The 14907-nt window shown below is 39.4% G+C and overlaps 1 protein-coding gene across 1 annotated transcript in view; it reads right to left on the bottom strand.

Moving 5' to 3' along the window:
- ipmkb (inositol polyphosphate multikinase b) overlaps window positions 1–7898 on the bottom strand; it is a 49062-nt gene extending 41164 nt beyond the window's left edge. The window contains exon 1 of the mRNA XM_050059168.1: window positions 6360–7898. Coding sequence (XP_049915125.1) covers window positions 6360–6597 — 238 coding nt within the window. The 5' untranslated portion in view covers window positions 6598–7898. The remainder of the gene's footprint in view (window positions 1–6359) is intronic.
- Between the last annotated feature and the right edge of the window lie 7009 nt (window positions 7899–14907).

The raw sequence follows: 14907 nt of genomic DNA, 5'->3' as shown, positions 1-14907 counted from the left end.
GAGTTTCTCTCAATGGGATATCTTACAATACCAGGTTTGTGCATTAAGTCTTTCTCAGGCAAGCTTAGGTGTTTAGTGTTGCTGGAGCCCACAGATATGACGCTCTAGAATGCTGTTTTTCTCTCCAAGTAGTGCTGCAACTAACGATTATTTTCACTGTCGACTAATCTGTTGATTATTTCTTCAGTTAATTGATGTTAAAATTAGAGTTGGGCGGTATCCAAATTTTGTTACCGTTAAACCTTCCTCACATTTTCCCGGGGTATACGGAATTACCGTGACTAATAAAAAATCACTTTAAAGGGCTCAGGGGGAGTTGCCAAAATATCAGCTTGCGCCTATACCGTTCAGAAACACAATAGCAAACATTACACAGGCCTAAGAATACTGAAAACAGGCTCACGACAATGGGCCGTATCTCTGCTCCTGCTTGCTCCTGTATGGTGCCGACCGGACCTGCCACCGCATCGGCTTTTCTTTGAAGGAGACGGCCCAGAGTCATCTTCTTTAGGGTGGTTCGGGTTGTGCTTCTCCCTCCTCCACTCTCATGGCCAATGGGCCTGCAGCTGCTGCTTGCAGAAGTTGTGAAGCTGTGTTTTTTTGGGGGATCAACTCACGGCTTGCCATCTTGTTTTAAATTGTAATAGTATTAAATTGAAAACTCAACCACACATACCTAGGTGCTGGACAAACACTCATTATTTAGGCATTAAATAAATTATATTTAATATTATATTAGGCTCCTATAGGCCTATATGCACGGCAAATTTTACCGTGGGATACGTTATTATCGTATTATTGCCCAAACCTAATTTTAATACTACTTTTGGTACTAGACTGAGAAAATCAAGTTGGAAAAAAGGTAATAAATCACAATATATCATAATATATTTAATCCCAATACTCAGCATCACAATAATATTGTATTGTGACCTAAGTATCATAGTATCTGGCGATTCTCACCCCTACCATGCAAACAGCTTGGTAGGGACAGTCTTTTTTGGAATAAGGGCAAAACCTGGACTATTTTGTACATGTAAACATCAGTGATCACTGGAAACCTCCACACTTTCAGCCCTTCATAGCACATAACTGCACATCACTAATACACATTTAACCACAGACCTATAGGCCTGGGGAAACAGTGGGAGGAGGTGTGAGCAGGATCATTTTCAGTCAGCAGGCTCAACAAGCTGAACAGGATTCCACTGCTTGTTCTACAACAGTTGTGGGGACTTATGGAAACTCCTGCCTCAGTTTCAATACTACTTTTCCCTGCCTGCTAATGTGAACATATGTGACCTGTGTTAATGATTGTTTACTGCCAAGCCCAAGGAATGACTAAGATAAGATCATTCCACAATACTGTCAGATGTACTGTATCACTGCTTCTCTAAATGCCTGGAGGGGCAGTGCAGACAGAGATGAGACATTTCAAAGAAATCATCACAGAAAGGTTCTAAAGAATAAATCAGACACACCCTCCCAACATTGCATGCATTCAGACTGCATTATTCAGAAGACATTATTGATTGGGTTAATAAGTGTGATTCTCTATCAGCTGAGTGCAAACAGGTGTCATGGCACTTACTTATTTTTATTGCTTTATTTCTGTTCAGCAAAACTAAACTGCTATATTATGAGAGCCACAGACAAAGTTGTCATTTTCTTTTTGGAAAAGTTTGGTGAAAAAGCAAATGACAAATAACTTAATGTAATATTACACATTTAAGGGCTACAATAATTCTTGTTTTTGTTGTTTACTCAACCAATCATTATTTCAATGTATTGATTAAACATTTAGTTTATAGAATGTCAGAATACAGTGAAAATATCCCATCTGAGAGACCAGGGTGATGGCCTCAAATGCCTGTCAGTCCAAAACCCAAATACAGTAAAAACCACAACTCTTCAAACTGGAGAAGCTGGAAACAGAGAATGTATGGTCATTTTACTTAAAGGTCCAATATTATGCTGATCTTCAGGCTCATACTTGTATTTTGGGTTTCTACTAGAACATGTTTACATGCTTTAATGTTCAGAAAACGCATTATGTTTCTCATACTGTTTGTGGGAATATACCTGCAGTCACCCCTCTGTCTGAAACACTCTCATGTCGGCTGGACGACAGAGGCAAGGCCAGCCCTATAAGTGCAAAAGTCTGTCCATGAGTGAGTGAGTGAATGAGTGATGACGTAAGAGTTGGTGTTGCTACATTGGCTGTTGCTCTTTCGAAATACATAGGCGCTGACAGGCTGACAGAGCTGCACTAATTAACCTGAACAGTCCAAAGACAGTTCATGTCTTTGAACATGCAAACTCCACACAGAAGGGCTCCATGAGTAAAATGTACCAACTTTAATGTAAGCATTAAAGTACCATTAATGTACCAACTTTAATGTAAGCATTAAGGCCCTGACACACCAAGCCGATGGTTTGCCGTTGGTGAGCGTCTGTCGCCCTAGTTTTTGCGGTGTGTCTCGCACCGTCGGCACTTCGGCGTCGGCGGCTTTTCGGCCGATTGAGCAAGTTGAATCAGTGGCGGAGTTTGTCGGTGAGAGAGATCACTCTGATTGGCTGTTCAGGGAGTTTGTCGGTGAGAGAGATCACTCTGATTGGCTGTTCAGGTTTTATTTCCTCGCCCCTGTAGCTAGTGAATCTGCCTGTAGTGAAACCGGGGCTAACCGCTGTAGCTAGTGAATCTGCCTGTAGTGAAACCGGGGCTAACCGGTGCTTCCTCCTCAGGCTCCACTGAGCTTTTGTCGCCTTTGATGTTGGTTTGGTGTGTCAGCACCTTTACAGTTGGTACATTTTACTCATGAAGCCCTTCTGTGTTCATTCACACACTCTAGTCACAGCATAAGAAGGCAAATTGCTGTCATCAGATGAGTGACAACTTTGTTTGGCTCATTTTATGTAGCCGCAACGTTGAAAACGCTACCTTAAAATCATTAACGTTGAAAAATAAAAGCCCCAGGGCATCAGTAGCGTAGTGGATAGTGCCGGCGCCCCATTTATAAAGGCACTGCCTCGCCGCAGCGGCTGGGGTTTCGAATCCGGCTCGTGGCCCTTTGCTGCATGTCAGTCCCCACTCTCTCTCTGTCTCCCCATTGCACCCTCTGTCCTGTCAATAAAGGCAAAAAAGCCAATAAAAATAATCTTTTAAAAATAAATAAATAATAAAAGCCACTTTTTTAAGCTTACTAGCTAGCCGGCCACCAGCAAAATGGCAGTTTTCGATTGAGGAAAGAGAGGATCACCTCATCAGTTTGTTTGAGGAACAGCCGCATCTGTGTGACACAAACCTTATATATATTTAAACGTTATTGACTATTAGCTGTAGGGTTGCAACAGTATGAGATTGATAGAGTTTATATTATTATCAGTCAGAATGGTCCTTAAAGGAATGAAAACTGAAGGGTTATTGTTGGTTGAACAAACATTTCATTATAATAATTGAAACTTGAAGCCATTTTGTTGATGAAAGTATGTGTAAAAAGTCTACCCTTAAAAATAACTAAAATTAAGGGGAGATTCAACATCCAGTTGCATTTTTTTCCCAATATCATATATAAGCAAATGTACACGGTATGATAACTGTCAACTTTTATATGACGGTATACCTTGAAACCAGTATATTGCTGCAACCCTAATAGCATGTAAGATTGTCATAACAGGTGCCATCACCATTATGAGAAGAAAGCAGAAATAAGACACTGATTGAAGTTGAAGTGAATATTAAGTGTTAAGATGTCAGAACAGGTGCTGTCACAATGACATAAATACTTCTTTTGGTAAGGCACTCCAATAGGACATTTCACAAACTATCGTTATCAACTGAGCTTCACTCTGACAGCGGCCAAAGGCTGTTCAGCCTCCAGCACTCATGTGGGGACGTACATCCTAACTTTTCACAAAACGAGACCTTTAATAAATGTGTTGTTGTACATGAATTTTCTGTTAATTCAGATGTGGCAGACATTAGGGATGCACAATAATATCAGCACGTCATCGGTATTGACCAATACCGGCTTTAAAATGAATTCTCAGAATCAGCCAGCATGCTCTTTCTTAATTTGCACAATGAATGAATGTACACACATTTTAAATTTAGGAAAAGGAGAGCTGAGGTATCAAACTGGTATCAGTGCAACCTACTTTACTCATTGGACCCCTTAATTCAAATGTAAAACAAAGCATATTACAAAGAGAAGACATTTTTAATTTTCTCTAAATCATGTAATCAGTTAACTTATTTGAGTGCTAGAAAAAGCGATAAATCATTGCCTTATAGTACTACTCCATTTTGTGTTCGCACTGACTTAGTACCAATTAACCCACATAGGAGAATCACATTCCACTAACTGACAGCAGGTCATGCAGCAATACAGTAAATTTATTTATAGTCTCTGATGTCACAAAGAGCTCATGAAGTAATGACAGATAATGAGCATTATTAGCTGAGACTAAAACCGGAGCTAATAAATCATAATAATGACAGATAGGTAGAGACAGGAAACTTTTGTTTACAGATGAACAACATGGAAAGAAAGTAAATGTTTGATCACACGCCTAGGGAAACAATGTGTACATTGCATCAAAATAGCTCAGGTAAAACAACACACAAAAAACTTGCGGGTAGACAGGTTTGTCCTGGGTGTATCCTGGAGGACTGCAGGGCAGGCCACCGGGCATTCTTGAGAATGCCTGCCCCACAATATAAAGAAATGTCTTCCAGGAGCATGCAGTTCACCGAGGTAACTGACTAACCGGCAATGACTCATCCCTGTGAGAGGTACTGTAACTATCACCAGCTACTGACTGTGTCATGCACAATCAATTCAACCCAAATGCCTCACCTGATAACAAACAATGGAGGCTTTAATAATGTCAGGTGTCCTGTATGCATGTGCATGAGTGTGTGCCACTGAAGACTAAAGAGAGACCATGGAGCAGGGACGTAATGGTTACAAATCCACAAATCTTTGTTTGATCAGATTTAGTGGAGGGACCCACATATGAAGATGTGGCTGGTGTAGATTAGTAGTGAAAGAGAGAAAAATAATCTATCTCATATCCACAGGTGCATGCTGAAAATCACCATGTCAAACTCCTATTACTAAATCTCCTTATGTGCTGTTCTTGATGACATATTTGCTAAGGCAAGAGCTAAGATATTGTCTGAATTGTTATTTTCACAAACATCATCTTTCACTTGTAGGTTAATTTAACGTCCCATAAACTTTTATCAGTAATACATCATTAGTGGCAGGTGCACACAGCTTAAAGAAAAATGAAAGATGATGAGAAATTGTTGGTGGGTTATTTGTAGGCCAAATTTCCCACTGTATCCAAACATATCATATAAAGTTCTTGGTCATGTGTAACAAAGGAACATTTAGTTGTCAGGTATTAATTAAAAAATTGAGCAAGGGACTGTCCATTACTTAGTGGGGGGTGGGGGTGCAAAAACGGGAAGGCATGTCAAATTAGTTTATAAGCACCGGAGAGGGACTTATGTTTTTTTTTAAATCTTGGCTTACAGGTGGGAAATACAAATTTAAATTGTATATTTTGTATTTGTTTACCGCCAAGTTTTAAAGAAAGCATGCATTCCAAAGGCATGTTTTTTTTAACTGCCAAAACAATACCATTTATTGAACCCAGAAACTTAAAAAACAGAAATTATCCTTGGATTTTTAAATTTCCAACTACCACGGGGCTGACCCATGTAGACAGACAACCATTCGTGCTCTCATTCACACCCACCGTCAATTTCAAGTCACCTTTGGACTGTGGAAGGAAGTCGAAGTACCCGTAGAAAACCCACGCTGACACGTAAGGAACATGCAAGCTCCGCTCAGAGGTTTTAATTGGCAGCCCTCTTACTATGAGGCGACAAAGCTAACCACTGCACCACTGTGCTGCCCTTTTTTTTTTTTCTTAATTCTATGTCTCATTTGAAATTTGGCCAAAACTAAGCCATTTGCACAAACTAACCAGCGTTCATCACAAGAGGGAAAAATCAAGTCCTTTTTAACTCCAGAATTTTATCTTCAAGTCTTAACTTTTAAACATCATATGGTAAGGTTTTTTTTGTTTTGTTTTGTTTTTTTTAAGTAAAAACCAATTTATGTTGGCGGGAGAGTCATGCTTTTTTCTTCTAGTCACTCAAGGGGGCTTAAGCAAAATATTCTAGCTTTGGGGAAAAACAAACATACAAAAAAACCAAAAACAAAGTCACACTTCAGTCACCCCTCTTCTCTGATAAGTAAAGAACACTCCCTAAAGGACGTCATGTTTTTTTGACATAAGTTCTGATCATAATTAAGAAAAGGTATCTTGTCCAGTTTACTTACCCACGGTATCCACTCCGTACTTGTGACCTGCCACCTGATGTGACAACGGGACGCAGCCGTTCAGGTGAGCCTGGCCTTGTGGCCCCAGTGGCCGCTGACCGCACTTCTCTTTAGCCTGGAGCCCGCCAGAGAGTCGCGGGGTCAGGCTGACCCCAACAGCGCCTGAACTCGAGGTCAGTTCCAGTCTTCCGAGAGCTAGAGAGGACTCCATCATCACTTGACGCTGAGTTGTTGACATTTGCAACAAATATGCATAAAAAGGGGAGGAAAAGCACAAAGTCTTCGTCCAAGAAAAAAATAAAATAAAATAAAAAAAAGTCAACAATGTGACTGTATCAATTCACATACTGTTCTTACGTAAGCTCAGAATACAGCCCCGCACTCAAAATTTTAGGGCGTGAGGTTGAGAAGCCCTCATGGAAGTGGTCCAGTCCAGCAGAAACCAGCACAGCAGCTTCGGTCGTGTTCGCCGTTTCTGACAACCGACAATGACCACAATGACTGACAGCAACGCCACCGTAACCCCCGCTGTGACCGGTGGTGAAACAGGGCTCCCGAAGCAGCGCTAATTCAAAGATTTTCATATCTTAGGCAGAAGCGTAAATACGTTCTGACCACATCCCACTTCCTACAAGCATCAACTCCCGCACCACCAGGAACGACTTCCGTTCGGAGCTTCCAAAATAAAACGAAAGTAGCCGTGTTACGCTGCAGTGTGCACACTAACAGCGAAGGTGGAGATCTCCGTGACTAGTAAAACAATTCCGTTGACGTTCTGTCCAAGTTTTACGTTACTGTCCTATCCCAAAAGCCCGTAATCAAAATCCAAACATATCTATTTGGCACCTTTATTGTGACGGTAAAGTCACCCAACCTCCGGTCTTTCCTTCAATAAGTTCTGCTAGCCTGACCCACCAGCTCCACTTCCTTGCTCCAGAGAAGTATACACTGTTGTCGGTAACGGTGATGTTACGACACACTCAAGAATAGTATCCAGTTCCACTCAGGAAATGCAGAAGCAAGTGGAGCGAGTGCAGACAATAAAGCCTCGAAATTGCACACACAGAGGCTATCCAGCCTTTATTTTGATTGCTAAGTCATCGATACTGTCCATCAGGTTGCGAAGCCATCCCCTCTTCGCGTCACTATTCAGCAGACCAGAGGGGCATCACACTTGCTGTACAATCGCCTTCAAGACGAAGGCCTATCCATTGGAGATGAGAACAAAAACGCTGCATTCTCGTCCTAAAATCCATGCTATCAAAACAGGTCGGTAGAATGCTCCTCAGCTGCAGATATCCAGGTCAGTGTAGGCGGCTGCCTTCTACGTAACGAACAGCGCCCAAAGCCTCCCACACGTTTGCGACACTTGCCATCACTGTCGCAAAACAAACCTGCGCGGCAGCAGCCGTGCCATAACTAGTTTTGCATTCGCTGTGCATGCGTGAAATAGGTATTTCTGACCTATTTGTTGTGCCCAATTTTATCCATTATGTGCCTCGTTCCTTCTCACTGTTGACCCTAATCTTTACTATGTGACTAAATAAACACACAGTGTGACCCTGGGGCGTTTCTAGTAGCTTTATTTTGATGCTTTTTTTATGCACACTTGCATTTTATCTACCCTTAAAAGTTTTTATATTATTTTATGGATTAATTATATATTAGTAGTTGTCAGTAATTAGTATTGAGTAGAAATACAATAGGCTTCTTTGCAACTGTTATTAAAATTTAGATATCTTTGGGTTGCTTGTATATGAGTATTTCCATTTTATGCTACTTTATACTTCTACTCCACTAGATCTCAAAGGGAAACATACTTTTTAATCCACAACATTTATTTGTCTGCTTTAGGTACTTAGAACTAAGATTACACTAAACCACCCAGCAGTATATAAAGCATTTAAAGAAGAGCTCCACCATTACCAGCTGCAACATTAAAGTGGTTACCAGTGTCCTCTCTCTCTCTTGCACATGATTGCGCAAAATGCACTGCTTTGACCCAAAACTTGCTCTTTTGATCAACAATACAATTATTATCAGGGCTTTACTGCATGCATGAAATGACACATTATTCGATCTAGGGCTTTTGTTTATTATTATTATTATTATTATTATTATTATTGACTTACTCTTATTTTTATATATTTTTACTCTTATCTGGGGCTATTCATAAAATATTCAGGGCAGAAGCATCAGACACCCAGGCCTAACAAGCATGTAATAAGCATGTGACTTTTAAGGAAGATATTAGTGTTTTAGTTTATTCGGCAAATAGAGGACTGGGATCAGCACTGAGCAAAGTCACACTATTAGTAGGGGGGCCAACGTAGCCAGTATCAATAGCCGTAATTTTTTCTTGTTAATTTTTGGAGATTGTTATATCTTGATTCTTGGGGTTCCTAGCAGAAAAATAAAAGTGTCTCCATTTTTTTTTCCTTTGGATTTAGTGGTAATAATTGTAGGTCAAATACAGATGTATTTTGGCCGAAAATACTACCTTTCCTTATGGACATCTAAGGATATAATCCTGAAAAACCACCGAAATACTACAAAGTAATGCACAAAATAGATTCAATTTCATAAAATAATACTACTTATACCTATAATAATACTTCTGGGCTGATGACTGCATCCTTTTCGCAAAATTATACGAATTGTGACATACTGATTTTATAAACCTAAAATGCTCAAATCTGTACAAGGAAAATAATACTGGTTCATTATTATTCATCACTCAGATGTTAGAATACCCATTTATTTCGCATAGCCTATTTTTGAAGTAACAAGAGTTGACAGGAATTATTTTCATTGCTTTTACCATTTTAAAACGTGCCATTTCTCATCTCATAGACTACACAGGTAAGTTACATAGGCCCTGTANCATTGCTTTTACCATTTTAAAACGTGCCATTTCTCATCTCATAGACTACACAGGTAAGTTACATAGGCCCTGTACATTTTTTCACTACCATTGTCAGTGTTTTCACTGTGATAACAAGCAAGTTAACTAGCTAACTAACCTGATAAACCTAACTGACCTTCAATATTTTGTGATGCAGATCTGATACCACCATAGATAGCAGTACCAAGATGGCACAGAGTCTATCCACTACAAACGCCAGACAGGAAACAAATTTTGCACAATGTATCCTGTGCCAGAAGGCAGAGAAAGATAGAATGGTAAAAGAGCCATCATTGCAGACATATTCCAAAGTTCTTCATTTTATCCATGAGAGAGGACAGTATGGAGATGGCGATTATCCACAGATCAGCGATAGACTAAAACCCTACAGTGCATATGATCTGCAACACAAGAAAGCATCATGGCACAGAAATTGCTATGGATCCACCTGCAACAGTGAGCACCTAAAGCATGCTAAAGCTCGCTACAATAAAGCATGTGAAGAAGGTAAGAGTCAGGTTCTTCAGAAAAAGCTAGGGCGACCATCTTCTGAATCTGCAGCTGGATCAAGTACATCAAACGTGTGCAGTGAAACCCGGTACACCCGTTCTGCAGCAGCTGTTATGACTGGAAATCTGTGCTTCTTTTGTCAGAAGGAGACAAAAGATCCTCTTCATGAGGTTTCTTCCTTTAATGCAGGTAAACAGCTGAGAGAAGCTGTCCAGAGAAGCAACAACCAGCAGTGGAAAGTTCAGCTGAGTGCTGCTATAAGTTCAGATGATGCACGTGCAATTGATGTCAAATATCACCTCCAGTGTTGGGTGAAGAATGTCCAACGTGGTAAAAAGAGTTTTGATGAAACCTAGGAGTGCCAAAAGCAAGAAGATAATGCTGGCATAATAGCCTCAGATATTGAGTTTGTCAGCCTAGTTCACAGCAGACTTAAGGCAAGAGAAGTCCTCACCATGACAGACCTGAAGCTGGTATACTCCAGGATCCTTGAATGTAATGGTGTGCATGATGTACAGCCATCAACACATACCATCAAGGAGAAAATCACTGCTCACATTGATGATGTCCAATTCACTAAGGCGAAACGGCGCAATGAGCACATTTCCAGACAATGGTATGGAATCAGGACCTCACACCTTACCCACAGTTACCACCGGCAACAGAATATGGATGGGAGGCAGAGGGAGGTAAACTGGTGCCAGTCACAACACAGGATCCCCCAGCCCCAGCCACCATCATACATCTCATCAAATGTGGCTGCAAGAAAACCTTTTGCATGTCACATTGTTCTTGCAGGTCTCAAAATCTCAACTGCACCGAGATGTGCCTGTGTGGAGCAGATGAAGAGGTTTGTGCAAATGTCAGCCAAGGACATCTGATGGGCATTGATGAAGATGAGGATGATGGTGATCCTTCCATTTAAACAAAGTTACTGAAACAAAGTTACTGAAATCCGTTCTGTCATGGAAGATTTTGTTGGCAGCAAGAAGACTGTATTGTGTCATGTTTTTTTGTTTATTTGTTTATTTCTATATTGACAATTGGTCTTCAGGTCTGGATTGATATATTAATAGGCATGTTTAAACAACTTTGAAATTTTGCAAAGGTCAAAAATGATATGACTTGAAATTTTGTTCTTTTTTCAGCAAGATCAATAGCTATTGTGTTCTTTATTTAAATGTTTGTTTGTAATCACATCTGTCAAATACTATTAAATATAATCACAACTAAAAAGAGGACTTTGTGTTAATTTTAGTTCATGAAAATAGTGATTTTAACCAATGTAATCATATTTAATGGTGCAAATAAGGTTCAAAATATCAAATTTGAGAGAAAAGTATAAAAAAAATAGTCAGAAAAAATGGAGACATATTTTTTCTCAAAGTTTAATCACCCAAGAAGACATTCCAACCACTCTCCAAAAATTAACATTCCAAAATTACAGAAATACATTGGCCCCCCTACTATATGTCAGGATCAGGGATTATGTAGCCTACTTATACGCTACTGTGTAAGCCTGGTAAATGCCCTGTTTCAGATGAGACCAGGAATGTTGAACTGTGACATTAAACATTATTTACCAATTTATTATTGTTTTAATGTAACATATGGTATCATGTCACCACTACTTAACAGTGACAAGCAGAGATGGGACCAAGTCACACATGTGCAAGTCTCAAGTAAGTCCCAAGTCATTTTTTCTTGGGCAAGTCAAGTCAAGTCAAGTCAAGTCACAGGTTATGTCAAGCCAAGTCAAGTCAAGTCAAGTCCTGTAATAGGTTGTTAATAGCTGTTAACCCAAATCAACTTCATATGCTGTTTTTAACTAAAAGTTACTTCATTTTAAAATCTTATTTATTTCATGTACTGTTTTAACATATTTATTCCATTTTAAATTATATTTACTTACTTTGCTAAGTTTTAAACCCATATTTATGTCATGATCTGTTTTTAAGCAATATCTACTTTGTTTACTAGTGTTTTAGCATGTAATAATTACTCAATTTTAAAACCATTACTTCATTTAGTCCATCTCAAACAGTATTCACTCAACTTTACAACCTAAGTTACTTGGGTTACTCAGTTTTAACCAAATTTTAGGTGACTTCATCGCTGCAATGTTTACTTTGCAGGGACGACCCCCATGCGCGCGCACACACACACACACACACACACACACACACACACACACACACACACACACACTAACCAAGGCAGCGGCCAAAATCACCCATTTAGCTCATTTAACCCTGTGTTGCTCGTTCATAAAACGTACAGCCGGTCTTGTGATGAACCGGTCGGAATGTTCGCTCACGTTTTCTGGGGTTAATGTTAGCAAATAAATTAAAAAACAAGTTCCACCAAACCGACCCACCCCCCCACCCCACCCCCGTATCGTATCAAGCTAACGTTAGCTAACTACCGACTAACCAGATAATATTAGCTAATTGACAAGCACTTACTGGGCAGAATGGCTCTTCAAATGACGAACAAAGTTTGAAGTTGTCGCCTGGCTGTCCGAGATGTTTATGCCGCATGTCTTGCACTGTGCTGTTCGTCTTTTGCCGTAATAATGGTAATTCCGAAAGCCGAAGACGATGACTCTCGGTACCCCTCCCGCTGACATGTTGATGCCTATCTGATATAAGAGGGCCTGTTTCTCCAATAAACACGTAAGGTACGTAGAGAGGGCATGACTGATTGACAGGGTAGTGATCCAATCATGACAACGCCATTCTCAGCCTGCGCTCCTACCGGGTAATCGACATTATTTTTTAAATTAATTTATTAATTTTATATTCTAACCGAAAACATGATGTGAATAACACTCAAGTCATTCAAGTCATCGTGTCTCAAGTCAAGTCAAGTCCTGAGTCTTTAACTTCCAAGTCCGAGTCAAGTCTCAAGTCTTTTATTTTTTGTCAAGTCAAGTCACAAGTCATCAAAACAGCGACTCAAGTCGACTCGAGTCCAAGTCACAATGACTCTGGTGACAAGTCATGACAGCAGAGGTGTGGACTGGAGTCACATGACTTTGACTCAGCTTAAACTCGAGTCACAAATTCAATGACTTTACTTGACAAAAAAATAAATATATAAAAAAAAGACTTGCAACTCGACTTGGACTTAAACACGAATGACTCCAGACTAGGACTTATGCCTTTTGACTTGAAAATACTTGATATTTCCCCCCAAGCCCAAATATTCAAAAGTATGTTATTTAAAAAGTGTGCCATAAATCAATTGATTTCCTGAATCAATTAATTCCCATTCCCAGCAAATCGACACTTAATTCCCCAGATAATCTACTTTGAACCAATCAGTCAGCACCCAATCACATTGCATGAGAGAACCATGAAGAAGTAACATTATGTTACTGAGCGTCAGCTGGAAAAAATTATATCAAAGAAAACTTTGCGTACAAAAGCTATGCGTTGGTCCACAAAAAAATGAATTGCTATGTGAAACCTGACAAGGACAGGACAGAAACATACACAAACAATATTATAGTCAGTCTGTGCATCCTATCGATGATAGCTGATGCCTTTTGCTCTTGTTGCCAATCACAATAGTAATACCACCACAGTCCAGCTGTCATTTGAAGGTAATCTTCCTTGAATGGAGGGGCCTGTAGAGAGAGTGGGCCCATGCAAGTGATTCAGATTGCCACCTCGGAAATATACCCGTATTAAAACATAAATGATTTAAAAAAAAAAAGAATATTATTCATGTAAAAACAATGCCGTTTGCTAAATATGTCCTCAAAAAGGCAAACATATCTGTGTCATGGTTTTCTTTTTTTTTCTTTTTTTTTAAATGGTCAGTAGCTATCTAAAACAAAACTATATGCTTTTTCTATGTAAGATATAAAATCTTTGAATATACTATAAAAAACTAGGAATGCATGAGTAAGCTTATTTGGGCGATAACCAATAATGATACCTTCAGCTAATTTTAGTGATAGTCAAGTGTCTCCCGTAGTGGAATTAACATCATATTATGCATGCATACTCTTATCGTGATGGCCCACCAGCAGATGGACACATGAAATAGAATGCTTTTCAGTGTATGTAATATTCATTCATTGTGCAAAATAAGAAAAAGCATATTCTGATAGATCATTTTAAGGTCAGTATCGGCCTATATTGATGACATGCTGATATTATCGTGCCCTCCAAATAAAAACTATTCAGTTCAATTATTAATTTCTTACTTTCTTTGATATTCTTGTACAATGAGTGCTGGGTAATATAAATGTTGATGTTCCACTGAAGTGTGGCATGCTTTATGACTCTTCAGTAATAAGTCTGTTAGACAAAGACAACCTTTTCTTACAAAAAAATCCTCAGTGTTATGATAGTTAATTGGTATCAGTAGGATACCGGATTATTTCTCGGGTTCTCCCAAATGTATATTATATATATTTATGTATAAATAAATAAATGAATGACAAATTGACTGTGAAATGCTGTTTTATCAAAATTCAGCTTCATGCATATAGAACTAATTATCTGAGGACCTGATATGAAATTATTCCCCCTTATTCCCCCCCTCTTCCATAATTCCAGACGGGCCCATGTCCCTAATTGCACTGACAATTACACTTATCTCTTGAAAGTTCATGCTATCACTTTTATTGGCCTAAAGTCCCATAAACACATAGTGCGATCAGTAAACAGATTGCAGCTCTGTTTACAGTGAAATGAAGTGCTGTCCAGTCTGTGCTTTTGCTCATAACAACATAATGAGAGTGTTTATGCTGTGGGCCCACATCTGTCTCACAGAATGTATGAATGCCAGCATTACTTCTCTCATTTGGCAAAGGATATCTGTTTATATTATATAAGTTGAATGTAGAGACCCAGATCTCAGTGGGCTGTAGTCTTGACGTTATCTGTGTTATCTATAATGGTCCCTGCATTTTCACAGTCCACCCAACTTTACTCAAGATAGAGACAGGTGTCTAAAGGGTACTGGAGAATGAGAACTAAGAACAGATAAAAATACTGAATGATTAAAGCAGAAAAACAATACAAAAATACTTTGGGAAGCTGACACAAGATGGTATCACACACACACACACACACACACACACACACACACACACACACACACACACACACACACACA

Source organism: Epinephelus moara, chromosome 13 (genome assembly GCF_006386435.1).
Source record: "Epinephelus moara isolate mb chromosome 13, YSFRI_EMoa_1.0, whole genome shotgun sequence".
Lineage (NCBI taxonomy): Eukaryota > Metazoa > Chordata > Actinopteri > Perciformes > Serranidae > Epinephelus > Epinephelus moara.
This window is presented reverse-complemented; position numbering and strand designations above follow the sequence as displayed.